The following is a 14,686-nucleotide window of genomic DNA, read 5'->3' on the forward strand; positions in this document are numbered from 1 at the left end:
CTGGTCCGGGGGCCTTTCTGGGTGGAGTTTGCATGTTCTCTCCGTGCATGCGTGGGTTTTCTCCGGGTACTCCGGTTTCCTCCCACAGACCAAAAACATGCATGTTAGACTGATTGGTAACTCTAAATTGTCCCTAGGTGTGAGTGGGAGAGTGAATGGTTGTTTGTCTTGTTTGTCTCTATGTGTCCCTGTGATGGACTTGCGACCCATCCAGGGTGTCCCCCGCCCCTCGCACAGTGATTGCTGGACATGGGCACCAGCGACCACTGTGACCCAAAATGGAAGAAGCAGGTAAAAGATAATGGATGGATCGATGGATGTTTCAGCCTTCATCCAAAGGACTTCATCAGTCCGAGGAGCCACAACAAACCCAATCCCACAAGCAGCAAACCCACGTAGTGGACCAACCAGTTTGCTAGTGACAGGATAGCAGGGCAGAGTCCAGAAGCCATCTTATCACCATAAAACTGGTTGGTCCACTATGTGAGCTGATGAAGTCCTTTGGATGAAGGATGAAATGTCTCAACAATAAAATAAACCATCCAGATGACCTGACTGAACTTTGTTGCATTCACCTAATGGTTTTATTACAGCAGACTTTCTTTGAAGCGTTTTTTTACTATTTTTATTGAAAAGCAAGACAAAATGTGAGACAGCAGCTTTTTTATTGTTTTAACAGCGTGAACATAAACATTTTGTGATTCAGACATTTGTAACACACAAAAGCATAAATGCATTTTAAAGCAACATAGCTGGACACCAACACTGTGTGTGCAGAAATAAAAAGCACATAAAACCAGTGAGAGATGAAATCTGCTCCTTGATTGTGGAAATTAAAAGTGACTGGATTTGCTCATTTCACACAAGGCTGTCCTGCAACGTTTCTCTTGTTAAAGCCATCGTTTTGATTTTAACCTGGTGGTTTTCTTTCAATACATGGATCATTTTGCGTTAGAAATAAACAGTTCTTCACCTGTAGTTTCAGTTCATTTAACTGTAAATTTTACCATTGTGGTGCATAAAAAAATTTGATTTTTTTTATTCAAACTACTTTTGACACAAATAAACTACTAATTTATCACGAACAAATGTGACTCTTGAACGTCTTTAAAGTCCATTTTAACCTCATCAGCAGTTCATTTAGAAAAGGATTCATTCAGGAGTTTTCAAGTGTGCTTCTGCACCGTTTTATCGGTAAATAATGTGTCTAAAGATATGAAGGGCTTTAGAAATGTTTTGTTTGTGTAGACAAAAACAAATTGAACAGAGTAGTTTCAATAAGAAATGTTTCAAAAAGAACTCCAGTGCAAAAGTTTTATCCTATCATGAGGTGGTAGTATCATGATGTGGGTTTGTTTTGTTGCATCAAGGTTAAAATTGTTTTCTGTTTTTATATAAAAAAATAAACAGATCAGAGGTAAAAGCACACATTTTTAACTTGTTTGAAATCTGACATTATGACAGTTTTCCAGAGAGATTCAAATTAGTTTTAGAAAATCAGAGCTCCATCTTATAGATACCTAAACGTGTCTACCTTCACTCTAAATAATTTTTTTTAAACCCAATGGTGTGAACCTCAGTGTATTAATGTCAAACATGAAAACAGTAATGTTTGTTAAAAATCTAATGATTTATTTTTTCCTGACACACTTCCTGTTTAATGTCTACTGAAGTGTCACATTTGGAAACTCCCTGTTTTACACACAAACTGATGACACATTGTTTACACACTTTACAGTTGACAAGGCATATGAGAAAATATACTTAAATACTTACAATAAAATAAACAGTCTCCGTCAACTCAGACATCCAAAACTCTTTACAACTGTTACAAAAAGGCACGTTATGATATGCATAACTCAACATGGAGTCTAGGCCCAGCTTCTGATAGAAAATATAGGAGTTGCATCTTAACAAACTTAATGTTGCAATAAATGTTCCGCACTTATTACAGTCATTTTTTTCTTTTTCTTTATGTTTTGAATAAACTGTGCCTGCGTTCATGGGAGACAATACAAACTCATTTTAGTGTGTGCTTGCCGTGAACTCATTCATGCCTTCTAACAGAAAGTATGTGTCACTTCTTTTGTTGTGTTTTAATATTTGAGCTGCATAAAAAAATCACAATCTGAAAGGAAACAAGAAAATATTTCCCATGTATTTAAAACTCAAATTAACCCTTAAACAATGACTTTGTTTTTCTTGTAGAGAGACATACACAGTAACATTCAAATACACACACACACCTTCCGGCAGCTGATTGTGATCCTATAATGGAGTGATGGTAAACACTGTGCTCTCATGACGACTGCTACTCGTTAGTTGACTTTTAAAGGCTCTGAGCCCAGAGGACGACAGTTCGATCGGCCGACGAGGAGAGGAAAGTTTGGTCGTGCGGGTGCCACCTACACTGGATCACTTTATCCCAGTGCTCCCCTGCCAGTGTCTGAGGGAGGGGCTTCGTTAGGTCACCTGGGATTAAAGTAAGACAAACAAACAATCAATTTGAGACTAAAAAATTGTGCAGTTAAATACAAAACAGCAGTGAGAGGGACTTGAACGCACCATTTAACTTCAACTCTAGGATGAGTTGCCAAAATAAATGTTAAAATAATAATAATTAATAACTAAATAATGGATTTTTTTTGTGTGTGCTCTTCGTTTTAAGTTAGGTCTTAACACCTTGCAAGTCGCTGACGATGATTTTGTTGTCATAAGAGCCAGTGAGGAGATGATGGGCTCCGGGGGAGAAGCGAACAGAGCGGATGTCACTGCTGTGGGGGCGACAGGTCTGGACGATGCGTCCTCCTCTGATGTCATACAACATGCAGGTACTGTCCTCCTGTCCCGTGGCCAGCAGGCGCCCACTGGGGTCTACAGCCACAGAAGCAACTGCGCTTCCTGTGTAGAACAAGAGTGCAACCTTAAAACAACTGTGGCTGCAGATTTAATACTTCTAAAGCTGCAAAACTTTATTTACCAAAAGTACTGATATTACTTATTGTAGCTCGATCTTCCAAATGTTGTTTATTAATTAATGTAATTGCACATTTAAATTTAAATGTAATTTATTAATGTAAATCTATGAATTTTCCTCTATTTATCAAAGTTCATGCTCAATAATCCAGGTAAAAAAAACACAAAGTTCAGTCAGGTGACAGGTCATCTGGATGTTTTTTGTTTTTTTTTCCTGATGTTTTGTCCTTCATGTCCCACAAGCAGCACACTCACATAGGGCCAACCATTTCACTGATGATAAGATGGTTTCTTATCACCAGTTCTTAAAAATAAATAAATAAATAAAAAATTTAAAAAAAGAAACCATCCAGGTGATCTGACTGAACTTTGTTGGATTTTTTATCTGGATAATTGAGCATGAACTTTGATGTTTTGAACCACTTTGACTGTGGCTGCCTCAGAGGAGTCGACGGAAGGAGGGCGAGCACCAGAAACCATCTTAACATCATCAAATTGGTTGGCCCACTATGTGAGTGTGCTGCTTAAGGGACTGAATTTGTTGTGGCTCCATGGACTGATGAAGTCCTTTGGATGAAGGATGAAATGTCTCAACAACAACAACAACAAAAAAAAATTAACTGTCCAGATGACCTGACTGAACTTTGTTGGGTTGCTTATTGCTATTGTTGGTTGTGATTTGACTCACCGGATCCGTGAAGAGTTGTGCCCACCACCCGAACACAGCTGGGCACCCGCAGGTCCCAAAACCGGACCGTCTTGTCCTGCGAGCCGGAGGCAATCATCCACCCTCCCCACGTATACAGAGTCAGAATGTGACCTGCTCAAATATCACAGCAATAAAAACACCATATGCATGCATTTGATAACTGAGGCACGCTTAAGCTTTGTTTATTTTAATTACCTTGTGATACAGTAACATTGTTGCCTTTTTAAACTATTCAAAACATTAAGCTATAGATAAAACTGTATTTTTCCTCCACACTGTTCCAAATAAAACGCCCACAAACCTGTGTGTCCGCTCAAGGCGTGCAGGCCTTGCCCTCTCTGACAGTCGGTGGTGTATATGTTGCAGTCTCCAGCTCCGGCGCTGATCAGGATAGACCCCCCACTCTCAGGGCCCTCCATGAAGGCCAGGTCCCTGATGGTACCGTCGTGCATGCTGAACTCCAGATCTGGGCCTGCACAAGCATTCATTTCAGACTTAAACTCCCTTTCATGGGTTTTGAGCTTTTTAAACTCTGCAGATGTTTTGCATGTAAAAAATATACAAGTGACAGAAGAAATCAAATAAAAATAATAAAAGTACCATGAATAGACCAACAGTACCTGTGGCATTGTAGGTGTCTGCGTTGAACGGCAGCACCTTGACATATTTATCATTGGAGCCAGTAGCCAACAGTTGTCCACAGTGGCTCCACGCCACACAGTAAATTGAGCCCTTATGATGTTTGTTCCGTCTGAAGCGGACCACCGGCTGCTTGACACCCCCAGAACCACTAAAGGAGCAAAGCAATTAGAGAGAAGGATGCAATACTGTTTGGTTTGACTTTCTCCAAAGTACAGTAGTCCCTCACTTACCGTGAGGGTTATGTTCCAGACGTTTAATTTTATTTTAAGGCTTTATAAACCCTTCCCACGCTCTTGCAATGTTCTTAACAATGTTCTAAACTCTCTAAATGCTCTAAAAGAGAACAGCGAAAGAGAGCAGACAGACTGATAGATACTATGGTTACTGAGCCAATCCGACTGGCCATCGGGAGCACCGGGACATTTCCCGGTGGCCTGGCCCACTCAGTGATTGCCTAGGGGCTGGACTAATGGCTTGGTTTGAGTTGCACTTGATTATTTTAAATAAACAATCCATGTTGCTTGTGCTGCTCACTCAGGTATAAGACAAAACCCCTGCCCATCCTTTCTTTTTTCGAGGCTGTCTGTTGCATGCCCGCCTATGACAGACAGCCTCAGAAAGAGAAAGAAAGAGGTGTGTGTGTCTGTCTTATACCTGAATGAGACACACTCAGCTGTGCTCAGCCACTCTGTCTCTCTTTTTTAAAACTGATTCAGTCTTATTTTTCCATGTAAGCATTTTCTTCGATATTCTACCTTTGTTCATCTGATCTGTTCATTCCTGCTCCCTGAGCAGTAGCGATGGGTAAAGACAAACCCCGCCCCATCCTTTCTTTTTCTGAAACTGTCTCTTGCACGTCCACCAGTGACAGATAGCCTCAGAAAGAGAAAGGAAAAGTCAGGGGGGGTCTGTCTTTCCCCATCGCCAATCGTTTATCGTGTACAATCTTACATTGAAAAGCCTGCAAAAGAGTGAATCCGCGAAAGTCAAACCGCGAGGTATCGAGGGACTACTGTACAGCAAGTTTGAGATTAATAAAACGCTCACTTTTGTATAATTTTAACAAAAACTACTGATATTAATAACATTATGGGTATGTTTTGTTTACTTGCTCAGTAATAAAACAACGTCTTCTTTTGCCATGTGTACATGGTGCCTACCTGGGGCTCAGTGTTTCTGGGTATGCACACACTCTCAGTGTTTTGGAGTTGGAGCCGACAGCATACAGCGCTCCAGACGGATGAAAAGCCACAGCGCGCACGGCCTGTGTGTCCTCGAGCTGACTCACCTTCACAAACTGTGTTTTGGGCTTTCCTAACTGAACAAAATCAGGAAAAAAAAAAACTCCTTAACCCCGTTTTATACGTCAAAAACATTCAAATCTGCTGTAGTATTTAAGATAAGCATTTAGAATATATCTTAGATTCAGAGTCAGAGTCAGAGAGTCAGAGTTTCTTTATTGTCATTCGCACCTCATGTGGTACATGTGGTGGAGCGAAATTATGTACACGGGGTCCCAGTTACATCCAACAATAAAATGTATAAGAAAAACAGTAATAACATCTAAGATATGAACTAAGAAAAACATCAACTAAATATACACTAAGCACTCATAACATAAAACATTGAACATCACCACAAACATGAACATGAGTCTGTGAGCAGATGTGCACGCATGAACACATCAACATTGAAACAGATCAGCAGCAACATGAAACAGATCAGCAGCAACATGATATGGTTTTTCACAGTGATTATTCTAGTTAGAGATTCATGAGTCTAACAGCCTCAGGGTAGAAGCTGTTCCTTAGTCTAGTGGTTCTACACTTAATGCTCCTTAACCTCCTTCCTGAGGGGAGTGGGGCAAAAAGTGTGTGTGCTGGGTGGGTGGGGTCCTTCATGATGCAGGTGGCCCTCTTCCTGCATCTGGAGGTGTAGATGTCTGTGATGGTGGGGAGACTGACTCCAACAGATTTCTGTGCAGCCTTCACCACTCTCTGCAAAGCTTTTCTTTCTGCAGCTGTGCAGCCTCCATGCCACACGTTGATGCTCGAGCACAGGATGCTCTCCACTGCACACCTGTAGAAGGAGGTGAGGACTGAGCTTCCCAGACCAGCTCGCCTCAGCCGTCTGAGGAAGTAGAGTCTCTGATGAGCTTTCTTGATCAGGCTGGTGGTGTTGTTGCTCCAGCTGAGGTTGTCATTCATGTGTACACCCAAGTACTTGTAGCTGGAGACCACTTCCACCGCAGATCCTCTTATGTTCAGGGGGGTGTAGGTGTTTTTGTTCCTTCTGAAGTCCACAATCATCTCCTTTGTCTTCTTCACATTGATGTGAAGGTTATTCTCTTTGCACCAGCTCTCCAGGTGTTCCACCTCCTGCCTGTAGCTGGACTCATCATTGTTTGTGATGCATCCCACCACCGCTGTATCATCTGCAAACTTTACAATGTGACAGCCTGGATGGGTAGCTGCACAATCATATGTGAGCAGAGTAAACAGGAGGGGGCTCAACACACATCCCTGAGGAGAGCCAGTGCTGAGGGTTATGGTGGAGGAGGAGAGGTTGTGGATCCTCACTAACTGTGGTCTGTTTGTTAAAAAGTCTAGTACCCAGTTGCAAATGGAGGGGCTTAGTCCTAGTGTGGATAGTTTGTCCATCAGGGTTTGGGGGATCATGGTGTTGAAGGCGGATGTGAAGTCCACAAAGAGCATACGGACGTAAGAGTTTTTCTGCTCCAGGTGGTTGAGCGCAGTGTGGACCACAGAGGAGATTGCATCCTCTGTTGATCGGTTCTCACGGTATGCGTACTGATGAGGGTCCTCGTTGATGTTGATGGTTGTTTTGATGTGAGTCATGACCAGTTTTTCGAAGCATTTAGCGACTATCGGGGTGAGGGCCACTGGCCGATAGTCATTCAGACCAGTCACTGTAGAGCTTTTTGGGACTGGGATGATGGTGGCAGTCTTCAGGCAGGTGGGAACTGTCTCCAGGGTAAGTGAGGTGTTAAAGATGTCTGCCAGCACCTCACAGAGCTGATCAGCACATTCCTTCAACACTTTTCCGGGGATGTTGTCTGGGCCAGTTGCCTTGTGCGGATTAATCCCCTGAAGGTACTCCTTACTTCTGCTGAGGTCACGCTGAGATGCTCTTCATCCGGTGGTGAGGTGAGTCTGGTGCTGGGTGGTCTGTTCGGGTCTTCAAAGCGTGCATAGAACTTGTTGAGGGCATCAGGCAGAGATGGGTCTTTGGGACATTGTTCACTCCTTCCTTTATAATCTGTTATGCACTTAATGCCCCTCCACATGCTCCGAGGGTCTTGTGAGATGAATTGACCCTCGATCCTCTTTGCATATGTGGCCTTGGCCCTCTTAATACCAGCAACCAGCTCTTTTCTTGTCCTACTCAGCTCCTCTGAGTTTCCAGACCTGAAGGCAGTGTTCCTGGCTTCCAGCAGGGTACGCACCTCTGCATTCAGCCAAGGTTTTCTGTTTGGGTAGCTTTTAACATATCTGATAGTGGAGACTGTGTCAGTACATGTACTAATGTAACCCAGTACTGAGGATGTGTATTGGTCAAGATCAAGCGAACCTCCATTTTCAGCAGCTTCTCTGAAAACCTGCCAGTCTGTTCGATCAAAACAATCTCTCAGTATGGGGCCACTGTCCTGGATCCAGCATTATTGTACTGTATACTGTTTCTTTTTATACTTTACATTTTTGATATTTTTGGGTGTAACTGGGACCTCAAGTATACTATTTCGTCCCACCTTATGTACCACATGTGATGCGAATGACAATAAATAACTCTGAACCTTGATAAGCTATAAACTATGAATTTATTACACTCAGAATGATCATGTAAGTGATTTAAAAATGATAAAAAATATTACATTTCTTGACTGTCTTACCTCATGCATGTTTCGTGTTGTCGACGAGCCACAATCATCTTGAACTGTGGTGGCTTTGATTCTTTCAGCGCTGACAAAAATAGATCCATGTTTAATTGTACATAATCTGTTTACCATCCCAAAACAAAACACTATATTGCACATAAAATTCATGAATTAAGATTGGGGATTTTTTGGCAGTAAAGCAGAAAGTTTATTTTTAATGACCAACTTATGAAATATAAAATGCAATATTAATGAAGTAGCACTTAAATCCTTGCATATTTTCAAGTTATTTTAGTGGATCTATCTGTGAAATCTGATATGAGACACTTGCAGAATCTCACCTTTGACTTTTAGGAAGTGTCGACTCATTGAGTGACGACAAGCCGTGGCTCCCAGAGCTGCAGCTCACCTCACCTGCCTTTTCCCTCACAGGCCCTTTTTCAGTGCTGTGTCGGTCATTCGTGGTCCTGGAGTTTGAAGTGCTGCTGTTTCCTGTCAGTCCGTTCCACTGCTGACCCAGATTTGACATCGCTTCCTCTCCTTTGGGATCGATACCGACATTCATCTCCTCCAACTTCTGAATGGATCTAAACAAAAGACAGCATCTCCTGCAGCACCACTCCCACCAGTGTTACTGATCGTTGAAGTTCGGCTCCCTCACCTGCTCAGGAACGTCTCGGTGAGGTTGTGTTGGGCTTCGTCCTGCGGCTTGACGCCTCCCTCCAGCAGCATCTGCTGATAGAGCTGCTTCTGCTGCTGCTTCTGTTCCAAGTGCTGCTGCACACGGAGACGCTGCCTGTAATACTCCTGGATGTGCTCTGTGGATTCACGGAGCTGAACACACAAACACACACGGACTCTGAGCCAGAAGGACATAAGAAGTTGTGGAAATCATGGAAACATGCACGTTCTTTCCATCTTTAGCGGGCGTTGCAACCTGAATCATTATTCCTCGTCAAGCTTTTTTTAAGAGCCACTTCTAACGTTTCAACTCCCAAGGCCGTGGCCTCCATCATCCATCCCATAAACAATTATTCAAGGGCCTCGTCACATCAGGCCAGTCTACAGTTTTATTCCCCCCAACATGCACACAAAATAATCTCATCTTAAAGTACTTTGCTCCAGTAGATGAGAAATGGGATGCATAAAGATGAGCGATGATGGGAGCGAGCGGGCCATCGTGGGAATGACCACACATCAAATCAGATTATGTGCTTCCAGTGTCCATGATCTACACCTCCTACTCTGGGTACAGGGGGGCAGCGAGGTGCAAGAGCTTCATACACAGAATTCAGACAAGATTTATGGATTGAGATCAAGCAGTTCAGGGGCTTGGGGGGATGGGGTCAATTTTACATCATCTGCAGCACTAAGTTCAGACTGACTTTGACCCAAGTGACCAGAGAAAAGTGCATGATGAACCACTCCTGACCTTTATTATTTCAGCAACAAAAATAAAGGTCTTACATTCCTTAGGCTTAGAGGAATCCAAATCACCTGCTGCCATTAATGGTGTATATATATTACCTCCGGTGCTTCTGTGTTGCAGGGTGGTCCACCGTCTTTTCCAGGAGTCAAAGGGGTGCGCTTGGTGTTGGGTCCATCCACCACTCTCTGTGGGTGCTTCCTAAAGACCGGAAAGAAAAAAAAGAGTTACTAAAGTCAGTTTGTCAACATATTTCAGAAAAAGTAAATGGACTGTACTTGTACAGCACCTTTCTACCTTATCAAGATACTCAAAGCGGATTATTTAGGAAGTTTCGGATTATTTAGGTTGATTTTAAAGAATTAAACAATGCCATGGTTATTTAAAACTTGACTTGATTGTAGCCAAAGTAATAAACAATGTTGTTCTGAACTATATGAAATGGTTCCGTTTGACAGAGTTTACTCCAGTAGTTTATCACATATACTGATAAACTATCCATGAATACAGGTACACACTCAATGTACACAAATCTTTTATCTACATACTTTACTTGACAAATCTGAGTGTAAATGTGTAGCAATAAATTGAAATTGTCTAACGGATCTTTCAAGGATGTTGCCATTGTTGTATCTGTTTTCAGAAACTTCGGCTGTTTTTGTAGGTGAACAAATGCAAATTGTGTTTACAACTGTTCACAAAATGTCCTTATATATTTATTTTTATTTTAAGGACTAATAATCCATAAGAGAAAGTAAAATGTACATATTTAATTTCTCACTTTATCATCAGTCTTTATGACACTGCCATGAGTACCTTCAAACATCTTTATATCAATCTGACGTGTTTCACTGGATCATACTTGCTATTTGCTGCAGTTCTGCAGACACATGCTGCATTCAGTCCCACTAATCCAGAACTCCAAACAACACAACAAAAACTGTCTAAGGTTTGCTCGTCACCTCTCAGGTGAATCATCTTGCAGATGCAGATTATTCTCCACTAGACTGCGGCTCAGAGCAGACTTCATGTTGCTCTCCATGCTCCTCTTATCCTGAGCCGCCAGTCCATGGGACAGGCCGTCCAGGGCCGGGTTGAGGGATCTGGACATGTAGGTGTCGGCTGAATGAGGTCTCTGGTGAAAGGGTGAGGTCGGACACGGGGACAGACGGTTGATTAATGGAGTCAAGAGGTCAGCGTGTCCAGCCTTGCTGGGTTTCACCAGGCGGTCCACGTGGATATTGAGGGTTTTTTGCTCAAAGGAACAAGTGAAAGCGCTTGAAGAGAGGTTCTGCAGCCAGGAGAACAATGACAAATCTAGCTCGTCGCAGCCGTTTCCGCAGAGTAAATCCACACCGAGCAACACCTCACCCTCTCGGATCTCCTCACCTGTTGCTTTACTCTAGAAAGAAATAAAAAACACTTTGACGCTTTGAACCACAATTAAACTTCAATTCAATTTCAATTCATTTCATTTATATAGCGCCGATTCACAACAGAAGTTGTCTCAGGACACTGAACAGAAACATTCGGATATATAAGAATCAGTTAATAACAATATTTATCTAAGGTCTTATTACTTGTTTTGCACTTTTAGCCTAATAATTTGTATACAAAAATACGTTCACCGTCACTTAAAGCTGGTCCATATATCCAACAAAGTTCAGTCAGGTCATCTGGACGGTTTCTTTTTTGTTGAGATGTTTTGGCCTTCATCCAAAGGACTTCATCAGTCCAAGGTGCCACAACAAACTCAATCCCACAAGCAGCACACTCACATAGTGGACCAACCGTTTTGCTGGTGAGACGATGGTTTCTAGGGTTCGCCCTCTCCCCCGTCGACTCCTCTGAGGCAGCCATAGCCAAAGTGGTTCAAAACATCAAAGTTCATGCTCAATAATCCAGGTAAAAAAAAATTTGATGTTTTGAACCACTTTGGCTATGGCTGCCTCAGAGGAATCGACGGAGGAGAGGGCGGGCCCCAGAAACAATCTTATTACTAGCAAACTGGTAAGTTTGTGAGTGTGCTGCGTGTGGGACTGAGTTTGCTCCTCAGACTGATGAAGTCCTTTGGATGAAGTACGAAACGTTCAGATGACCTGACTGAACTTTGTTGAATTTTTTTACCTGGATTATTGACCATGAGCTGGTCAATATACTCTTTTTAAAATATCTGTACAAGTTACGAGACGGTTCATTTCCCCATTCACTACCTGACAGAACTCCACACAGCACTCGTAAAGGATCCCCTTGATGAGCAGCTGGAAGAGGCGGTTCCCGCTCGCTCTGAAGCCAGCCTCGCTCAGCTTCCTGTCTGCAGGGATGAACTCTGCTACCATCACACAGGCCTCCTCAAAGCAATGGACGCGCGCCGTGCTCGGGTTCCAGTCCTTGAACTCAGCGTGATGGGTGAGGCGAGGCAGGGTGAGGAGGAGACACAACTTGCTGTAGTCTTCTTTGGTTGGGCAGAATTCCTCCAGACTGTGGAGGCACTTGACTGCCTCTTGCATGGTGTGCTCCAGCTGTAGAGGGAAGGAAATCAGGAAAACCACTGAGGCTTTTGATGGGATGACACTTACGCCTGCTGCCAATTAAAGTGCATTAGTTGCTTAAATCAATAGCAATGAAATAGCAATCAGAAAAAGCTACATTTACTTTATTGCACACAAATTAATGTTACAATTTTTGAATTTTCTCCTTATCTAAATTAGGATGCATTCTCTGTGCATAAATAAGGTTCAAATTATTTTTTTTTTTCTACAAAGCATGCCACTCCAGAAACAGCTGGCATGTCTCATTTCTAGTCCTGGCTGCTTTTCATTAACTACGACGACTCAAACTGAACTCTTTAATCATTTCTTTACATACATTATGAGGATCCTCAGCAGCTGACAGGGCATTATTCACACACAAAGCTTCCAGAAACTTCTGCTTCAGGATTATGTAACGAAACCTAAACAAAAAACAACAAACAATGAAAACATTATGAAATGTAACAAAGTCCATGCTCAATAATCCAGGTATAAAATCCAACATTTTTCAGTCAGGTCATCCGGACAGTTTCCTTTTTTTTGTGCTGAAACGTTTCGCCTTCAATCCGGAAGGCTTCATCAGTCGAGGAAACACACAACAAAACTGATTCTTACTCCAACAGCTTACTCCAAAGTGGAACAAACCAGTTCTGCTTGTGATAAGATGGTCTCTTTGGTACGCCCCCTCCTCCATTGCCGGCCCTTTTCCTTGTTGACAGTCTTGTCAAACTGGTTGAAAACAACAAAGTCCATGCTCAATAATCCAGGTATACAATCCAATATTTTTCAGTCAGGTCATCTGGACAGTTTCTTTTATTGTGCTGAAACGTTTCACCTTCGATCCGGAAGGCTTCATCAGTCAAGTAGAACTGGTTTGTTCCCCTTTGGAGTAAGCTGTTGGAGGAAGAATCAGTTTTGTTGTGCGTTTCCTTTACTGATGAAGCCTTCTGGATCGAAAGCGAAACATTTCAGCACAAAAAAAGAAACTGTCCAGATGACCTGACTGAAAAATGTTGGATTATGAAATGTAATGTGTCCTTGTCCTGTAATGTGTGTGTAATGTGTCCTTCTGTTTTAAATGAAGGGTGATAGGAATCGAAAAGAGACCTGGTACATCAAAATTGTTGATGTGTTCATGCGTGCACATCTGCTCACAGACTCATGTTCATGTTTGTGCTGATGTTCAATGTTTTATGTTATGAGTGCTTAGTGTATTTTTAGTTGATGTTTTTCTTAGTTCATATCTTAGATGTTATTACTGTTTTTCTTAGACATTTTATTGTTGGATGTAACTGGGACCCCGTGTACATAATTTCGCTCCACCACATGTACCACATGAGGTGCGAATGACAATAAAGAAACTCTGACTCTGACTACAACGGTTGAATTTATTAAAGCACTGAATATAACACAAACTGCAATCGCTTCAATTTCAAATAGGCCTCAGTTTCTCAATATTTCACATGCTGGTGCACAACATGTAGATAAAACTGACCTTTTCTTGTCAAACTTGTCCAGTCCTTCTAAAGGCTGAATAAACTGCATCACCTCCTCCCACTGGCCATCTAGAATGAGCTGCCTGTTCAAAGTAACAATGATAATCTGTTATATTTCTCTGATACATGTTCAAAACTACAGTAAATGTAAAAAAAAAAAAATAATTAAAGTGCCCGTCCAGGTTCCTTCCTGAAAGTTCTGCTGTCCTACCTCAGGAAGAGCATGTCGTCAGAGTAGAGTCCGTTTATAACCCCGCTCTCCTTCTCCAGAGCCAGCATACTGATGTGAAGCCTCCTGGAGTTCAGGAAGTCCAGGATCAGCTTGATCACCTCCACCTCCTTGATGTTGATGGTCTCTTCCGCCGTCATGGTTGCAGATATGTGGGAGCAGCTCAAAGGTGACTGCAAAAAAGAAGAGATAAAAAAGTGAACGTACTGTATTTGTCAGACTATACGGCACAGCCAATTATACGGCGCATTAAGCGAAACAAAACAGTCAGACAAGTCAAACTTTATTCAACTCGTTCACAATAACCATATAAAATTGATTCGAGGTCAGTAATCACAACCAGAATTAATACATGTAGTGATACACGTGAGGTACGTGTCACTTGTTGTATGACAAATATATGAATTATATATGCATACAATATTCACGAGTTCTTCATTTTTCTGACTGTAAATGCCGTGCATTGAATTTAACAGAAATGTGAACGAGAGACGTTATTTATCTTTGACCCATCAAATGAATGGAATCATTTATTTTCAAAATCAAAGTTTAACATCAAACATTTACATTAATTTGGCAAAATATGAAAATAATAACAGACAGTTTCACAGAAAATGAACTTCAAATCACTCGGCGGTGATTTGAGGACTTTGCTTCAGACATTTCTAAAAATATCTGTACTGTTTTATGAGAGAGAGGTGAGTTTAAGAGTAAATTGAGATTTATCTTACAGAGGAAATGTGTGAGGGAATTTAATCTGTTTGACCAGAAGTTGCACGCTC

The 14,686-nt window shown here is 41.9% G+C and overlaps 1 protein-coding gene across 1 annotated transcript; it reads right to left on the reverse strand.

Moving 5' to 3' along the window:
• Positions 1-1,799: 1,799 nt before the first annotated feature.
• Positions 1,800-14,056, reverse strand: LOC119407745 (WD repeat-containing protein 47). Its single transcript, XM_037674564.1, has 15 exons — positions 13,887-14,056; positions 13,675-13,758; positions 12,517-12,601; positions 11,862-12,170; positions 10,611-11,050; positions 9,750-9,849; positions 8,884-9,056; positions 8,564-8,809; positions 8,238-8,307; positions 5,488-5,645; positions 4,306-4,475; positions 3,987-4,157; positions 3,665-3,796; positions 2,683-2,901; positions 1,800-2,472 (listed from the first exon to the last, which is right to left on the reverse strand). The coding sequence occupies exons 1-15, from the start codon at positions 14,042-14,044 to the stop codon at positions 2,330-2,332; spliced, it is 2,658 nt and encodes an 885-aa protein (XP_037530492.1). The 5' UTR covers positions 14,045-14,056; the 3' UTR covers positions 1,800-2,329.
• Positions 14,057-14,686: the final 630 nt, after the last annotated feature.

Source organism: Nematolebias whitei, chromosome 3 (genome assembly GCF_014905685.2).
Source record: "Nematolebias whitei isolate Nwh7 chromosome 3, NemWhi1, whole genome shotgun sequence".
NCBI classification, from domain to species: Eukaryota; Metazoa; Chordata; class Actinopteri; order Cyprinodontiformes; family Rivulidae; genus Nematolebias; species Nematolebias whitei.